Source organism: Macaca thibetana, chromosome 15 (genome assembly GCF_024542745.1).
Source record: "Macaca thibetana thibetana isolate TM-01 chromosome 15, ASM2454274v1, whole genome shotgun sequence".
Taxonomy (NCBI): Eukaryota; Metazoa; Chordata; class Mammalia; order Primates; family Cercopithecidae; genus Macaca; species Macaca thibetana.
The window spans coordinates 75,415,784-75,422,824 of NC_065592.1; the positions used below are offsets into that span (position 1 = coordinate 75,415,784).

At 38.9% G+C, this 7,041-nt stretch overlaps 1 protein-coding gene across 2 annotated transcripts; it reads left to right on the plus strand.

Annotated features, from left to right (window-relative positions):
• Positions 1-2,740: 2,740 nt before the first annotated feature.
• Positions 2,741-6,332, plus strand: RLN2 (relaxin 2). 2 transcript variants are annotated; one of them, XM_050760522.1, is made up of 2 exons: positions 2,741-3,081; positions 5,700-6,332. In XM_050760522.1, exons 1-2 carry the CDS (start codon positions 2,871-2,873, stop codon positions 6,044-6,046), a joined length of 558 nt encoding a protein of 185 aa, XP_050616479.1. In that variant the 5' UTR covers positions 2,741-2,870; the 3' UTR covers positions 6,047-6,332. The 2 variants fall into 2 exon arrangements, with proteins under 2 accessions (XP_050616479.1, XP_050616480.1); XM_050760523.1 differs by lacking the exon at positions 2,741-3,081 and adding an exon at positions 3,505-4,043.
• Positions 6,333-7,041: the final 709 nt, after the last annotated feature.

The window sequence follows — 7,041 nt, forward strand, 5'->3', positions numbered from 1 at the left end:
TACAAAGATTTCCTGTGGTAAACCATCTAGTATGAACACTCAAATAATCACTTCAATCCTTAGAATATCTAATTCAAGTGCTACTAAAGTATACCTAAAACTCTCATAGGAAACTGATGACTGTAAGTTTATTTCTTAATAAAAATGTATTTTTCTTATTTATATATATATATACACTCACACACATTATCTATCTATCTGTCATCTATCTATCTCAGGATAGAGTAAATAACAGAAAAACCTTAAAAAGTTACTTATAAGAGCCTGTGAGAAAAAGTATCCAACCCCTTTAGCCGCTCTATGTTGCTAGCAGGCTACTGCCACCCTCCCAGGCAGCTGTGTCTAAGCAGGTAGACCTTCCTCTTTATGTTCCACACCTCATGGTCCCAAGAGGGCTACTTCACCTCCCTTTCTATGTCTGCTTCAGGAAGGAAAGAAATGAGAAATAAGGCTTAGGGCTAGAATCAGGAAGTAAAGGCTTTCCCAGAAACCTCCACACTTGTACTTAGGTTGTATAAGACAGAACTGTGTCACATAAACACCGCTACTTGTAAGAGACACTGGGAAACCTTGTCTAGCACTTACAGCCTCAATGATTCCTGCTGTCCTACATTCAAAGACATTACTCTGTACATATTAACCTTCACTATTCAGATGAGCTACAACTGGAACTGGATCTAGGATACAGGGAAATAAAAGAAAGGGGAGTTTGGAATCCAGTACACATGGGTCGGAACCCAAACTCCAGCACTTGACAGCTGTATGCATGGACATATTTATTGTTTCTCCTTAAAAAGATTTCCTTTTTATTTAAAGGACCTGAAATGCCTTTTAGTCTGTCTGTAAAGACTGTGAATGCTGCATTTTCCTGTGATCCTTAGAAGTAGGGTAAGCCCACATCTGGCTTATGTGCTGGCCAAAATTACCTGGAACAAGTGCGTGACAGCTCTCAATCTGTTTCTTCTTTCTGTAAAATGGGAAAGCAGCCATTGTACTGGACAGTTTTAAGGACTCTATAAAACCATGTAGGCAACATAAAAAATCTAAATATCCCTGGACACTTTGGGAGGCCAAGGTGGGTGAATCACCTGAGGTCAGGAGTTTGAGACCCACCTGTCCAACATGGTGAAACCCAGGCTCTACTAAAAATACAAAAATTAGCCAGGGTGGTGGTGCACACCTGTAATCCCAGCTACTTGGGAGGCTGAGGTAGGAGAATCGCTTGAACCTGGGAGGTGGAGGTTGCAGTGAGCCAAGATCACACCATTGCACTCCAGCCTGGGCGACAAGAGCCAAACTTTGTAAAACAAACAAACAAACAAAAACTCACACACACACACACACACACACACACACATAAAGATATCCCTGGAAATTTACATTTTTAACGAGCAATTACTTTGGAGTACAGCCTTGCACATGGATTATTTTTACAAGGACTGACAACCCACAAAAATGTTTTCAAACCTCAGTCTTGAGAGGCCTCTCTCAAACTGCGTGTTTTAGTGAAAACTCATTTAAAAGCATTGATTGCATCGGACCATCTCATAGGCTTGGTCAGGTATTTTTTGAAGAATTACACATTGCTTGGCATTTGACCAATACTAAGTGGGCCTACTGACATCACCAGCAATCTAGAAACTAGAAGTATTTTATTCCATAGTTATGTTTGTAACTAAGAGATTGTTATTATTTTATTTCAAAGCTACCCTAACTTCCTGCATGTCTCCAGTTTATTTGGTGGAGCTGAACTAATCTGAGTATATTATGAACACAAGAATGTAAGTTATTTTTAAAAATGAACCTATTTGTACTAAAAATTTACAGCTAGAAGGGTTGTCTACTAACCATATTATCTAGAACTGTGTGGATCTTTAAAACGTTAAATTAGATGGTGGTAAAAAAAATCACCTCTTACCAGGTGCAGCAAACACAAAATGCAGTAAAGAAATGAACATATCTTTGTGCTGAAATTTGTTACCAAAATATTCTTTGTGAGATTGTGGGATTTCCACTGCTTTTTTTCTTCTCTCTCTCTCTCTCTTTCTCTCTCTCTCTCTCTCTCTCTCTCTGTGTGTGTGTGTGTGTGTGTGTGTGGTATGTTCTCCAGTCTCTAGAGATGTAGAGTAGGATTTTAAATTAAAATATTCAGATAACTAGTTACAATCAAACTTATCCCCGAGAGTGGAAGGAAAGTCCAAGGGAGAAATTGTGTTGTAAATTAAAGACATTACTGGACAAGCCTAAAATGATGTTACTGGGAATTTTACTGTTTTTACCTGGATTCAGATTAAAAGTCATCAGTTTTCCCTCTCATCAACAATTTATTTATTCATCCATTCTATTTGTATGGATTGATATACCGAACACTATAGTAATTAACCAAATTTATAAGATAATCTATAATCTTACTTAGGTTAGAAGGGCTTTTTGGCAAATGTTCACTCTGGAAAACTGGGTTGTAAGAATATGGGCGATCTCAATTTTATTTGTGTGTGTGTGTAAAAAGAAAGGCTTCATATCTAAAATAACTTTACCTAAGTATACAAAATTGTTTGAGGGTAATGAAAGAGAAAAACACAACTGTAAAAGGGCCAAGGACACAGGGATGGGCAAATGAAGGAAAGGCGGAGAGGGAGACCAAGAGCTGAGGGAGAAAATTCTGTGGAGAGGTGTGGGAAAGGGGTGGAGCTGGCACCCTTGCCTTAAGAGCTGAGTGACAGGCCAAGGGATACAAAAGACTGGTTGAGCCAGGTAGGGAAAGCTGCCTAAAGCCCTGGACAGGCACACAGGCCCAGGTCTGTAGGCCACAGCAGCTGCAGTGCTGAAAGGTAGCAACACCCAGACCTCCAGGAGAGACCAGGCCCAGGATGCCTCGCCTGTTCTTGTTTCATCTGCTAGGAGTCTGTTTACTACTGAACCAATTTTCCAGAGCAGTCGCGGCCAAATGGATGGACGACGTTATTAAAGCATGCGGCCGCGAATTAGTTCGCGCCCAGATTGCCATTTGCGGCAAGAGCACCTTGGGCAAAAGGTCTCTGAACCAGGAAGATGCTCCTCTGAAACCTAGACCAGCGGCAGGTGAGAGCTCCCGCCCCCCGGCCTTCCTGCGCTTCCCATTGGTTACTCTCGGGTGGCCGCCCAATTGAAACGGCGGCCTGCACTTCCGACTCGAGATCTCATTGGCTGCCAGTACTCAGCGCCTACTCCACCGTGGGTGGTTCCTAAAGTTTGGGTTTTTCCTTTGCCAGGTGATTTTATTCAAACAGTCTCACTGGGAAGCTCACCAGACGGAAGGAAAGCACCGAGAATGGGAAGAGTTCCTTAGTGCCCTTCCCACAAGGCAGCCAGAGCGACGGGGTGGAAAGGAAGGGGAAGCCTCAGAGGGGGTGACGCAGCCCCGAGACCCGCAGCAGGACGGGCGCACTCCTGTACCCCACAGGAAAGTCAGGCGGCCAGACCACGGGCATGCTGGTGGGGGCACGTGGACAGGGCATCTCGGATAGAGAGGAAAGGGGGCAAACACTGAGGCGGTGCGCTGGTTATCAAGCCTGTTTGCGCGCCTGTAGGACGGGGCAACACTCTGAGGTCTCTGTGAGGGTCCCGTAATGGGAAGACAGGAAGGGCCTTATGCTTATTGACTCTCGTAGTCCAAAAGTTGGGCTGTGGCCTATGCCACTGGAAACGTTCTTTAAAGCAAACAAACAAAACCATTCCAAATGAAAGAGTCTGGCCTCCCACTTCTTTGATCTGGGTATTGAAGTTCATGTGTGAGACGGGATGGAAGAGAAAGAAAAGGCTTGAATGCTTATTAGAGAAACTCAAGAAGACCAGAGACAAGGGAAGCAGGCCCTTCAGAACAGCATAGCTGAAGACCCTATTGATACTTTCAAGCATTTGGAAGCTGCAGTGGGTTTGCTTTAAAAGCAAGATCTTAGAGTTGAGTGCAGCTCGATCTTTTTGTATTTATAAAGCAGCAGTGGAAACTCATGGAGGTATACACTAGTCTAGAAGTGTAATGGATCATATTAAATTCAGAGAAGGTAACCGCAGTTTGCAAATATTGTTTTATATTAATATGACATATGTAATTTATGATAAACCACAACTAAATTTTATAGGCTATATGCATATACTGTATATATATGACTCTAATAGAAATGCATTTAGTTCTCTTTTATGAGATTTAAAGTATGCTTCTAAAGTTATTTACTTTTCTACAATGTTTGAGTTAGATTTATTTAATGGCAGTTTTTACATGATTTTTGTGTAACATTAGTACAAAAGTACCACAAAGTCTAGGAATTTACTGATTCAAAGTAGAGAAAACCAGAATTGCTTTATTATTCCAGCTTTTCTGACTATAAAAGTAGTAATGCTCATATTAAAGACAAAAATGTACATTAATGCAGGGATAAAAATGGAAGCACTTGTAGATATTAAAGACTTTGAAAAGTATATATGAATTTTATGAGAAAATGAAATTATATTAAACAAGTAGAAAGAAATGTTAACATTTGGATAGGTATCTGTATACCTTTTGCATTTTCACTCACCATTATACTTTGAGCAGTTTCTCACATTGTTATTATACCAAAACACAATTTAAAATTCCTGTGTAGTATTTTTTGTCATAAATCTGCCACATATGCTTAAAGATTGTTTGGTGGATATTTAGTTTATTTCTAAATTGTTGCTGAAAATAGTTCATTGAGCACATTTGTATATAGATATGGCTACATTTTTATTTCCTTTGAAGAGACATGACATTACAAAGTATTTTTTAAAGAATTTTCTTTATTGCTGTGCAATATAATTTAACTGAAAGTAAACTAAGAAAACATCGCCTGCATGTGGAGATTAAGACAAATGTTTACCATTACTAGGTAGGAATCATTTTGGAAGTACATGTCAGTAATTTGTGATTGATATGAGTTTTCACACTTCTACTGTTAGGTAGTTGCTATTTGCTTTCACATTATTACATTGTTAGCCATCCATTTCATCCTACAATATGTGCCAAAATAATATTCACTGCATCCCTTTTAAAAATAAGATACACTTTAAACCAGAAGAGGCCTATTTTAGTGAGATTTACATCCAAAATACAGTAAATAGGGGTATTTGTATGAATTCAGACAGAATATTTCTCCTGCTGATTAGATCACAGGTGTTGGAAATTCTGCCTCTTTAACTTTATCCTCCAGGAGTAACTTCCCACCATGAAACATTCGCTAGCTTAAAATAACATCTTTTTCAAGGGTTATTATTACAACTCATAATATCATAAATCATAGCTTAGCAATGGAAGAAAATGACTTAAGTAAGAAGAATCCAAGAAAATGACCACGATGTGTGGTCTAACTGTTTTCAATGACTTACATGACTTCAGAAAGATGGCAGATTAATGTCAGGGAGAGTCAAAAGTACTACAATAAAAGCACTGAGGGTATCATGAAGAGAGATGAGAAAAGACCAATGGGGTAAAGCAGAGCCTTGGTAAAATTATGAAATTTTAAGGTGTCCAACTGTAAGTAAGCTAAGTGTTTAGATATTAGGATGCTTGCTTATTTTATTTCAATGTTGTAATTTATATTGAGGCAATGCTTTCTTTTTTGTCTACGCCAACATTCATAGTTTTTCTGAGTGCTCTTTGACATGAATATACCCTCACATACATCTTTTTTTAAATTTAACAGAAATTATGCCATCCCTCATCAACCAAGATACAGAAACCATAAATATGATGTCAGAATTTGTTGCTAATTTGCCACAGGAGCTGAAGTTAACCCTGTCTGAGAGGCAGCCAGCATTATCAGAGCTACAACAACATGTACCTGTATTAAAAGATTCCAATCTTAGCTTTGAAGAATTTAAGAAAATTATTCGCAAGAGACAAAGTGAAGCCACAGACAGCAGTCCTTCAGAATTAAAATCCTTAGGCTTGGATACTCATTCTCGAAGAAAGAGACAACTCTACATGACATTGTCTAATAAATGTTGCCATATTGGTTGTACCAAAAAATCTCTTGCTAAATTTTGCTGAGATGAAGCTAATTGTGCACATCTCATCTAATATTCACACATAGTCTTGATGACATTTTCACTGATGCTTCTGTCAGGTCCCACCAATTCTTAGAATATAAGAAACTTTTGTTGATGTTTAGACTTTTGTATTTGATGTGTAAGAAAATGTTCTTGTATTATTGTAGTTTCTGTAAATGACACTTTCTATGCTGAAAACCCTTTTTGTCTTTTTGTTAACATTATGATTATGTTGTGTTATTCTTTTTCATGCTGTTAACTTAAAATTACAATAAAACCTCTACCACTTTAACCATACGTAGTAACAATACAGTACCTAACACCAGTTGCATGAAATGGACCAAAATGTTTTTCTTGATATTAACTCTTAGATTGGATATACATAAAGCCATAAAACTTGAACTTTCCTAATAGATTTCAAAAGGTTTTTGTGTCATATTGAAATACTCATTGCAAACAATCAGATTGGACACTAAACCAATTTAATTTAGTTGAGGCCATATAAACTCAAGTACTTTTATTTCCTTTTTAACTTTTTTTTTTTTTTTTCTTCTAGTATGCTATGAAGGGAACTCAAGTACTTTTTAAGCTAGGGTTCTGTTCTCAGTTCTAGTGTCTTAAGAAACTTAAAAGTAGGCCGGGCGCGGTGGCTCAAGCCTGTAATCCCAGCACTTTGGGAGGCCGAGACGGGTGGATCACGAGGTCAGGAGATCGAGACCATCCTGGATAACACGGTGAAACCCCGTCTCTACTAAGAAATACAAAAAACTAGCCGGGCGAGGTGGCGGGTGCCTGTAGTCCCAGCTACTCGGGAGGCTGAGGCCGGAGAATGGCGTGAACCCGGGAGGCGGAGCTTGCAGTGAGCTGAGATCCGGCCACTGCACTTCAGCCTGGGCTACAGAGCGAGACTCCGTCTCAAAAAAAAAAAAAAAAAAAAAAAAAAAAAGAAACTTAAAAGTAAATTATTTTTTAAGGAGAAAAAGGAATAGACATAAT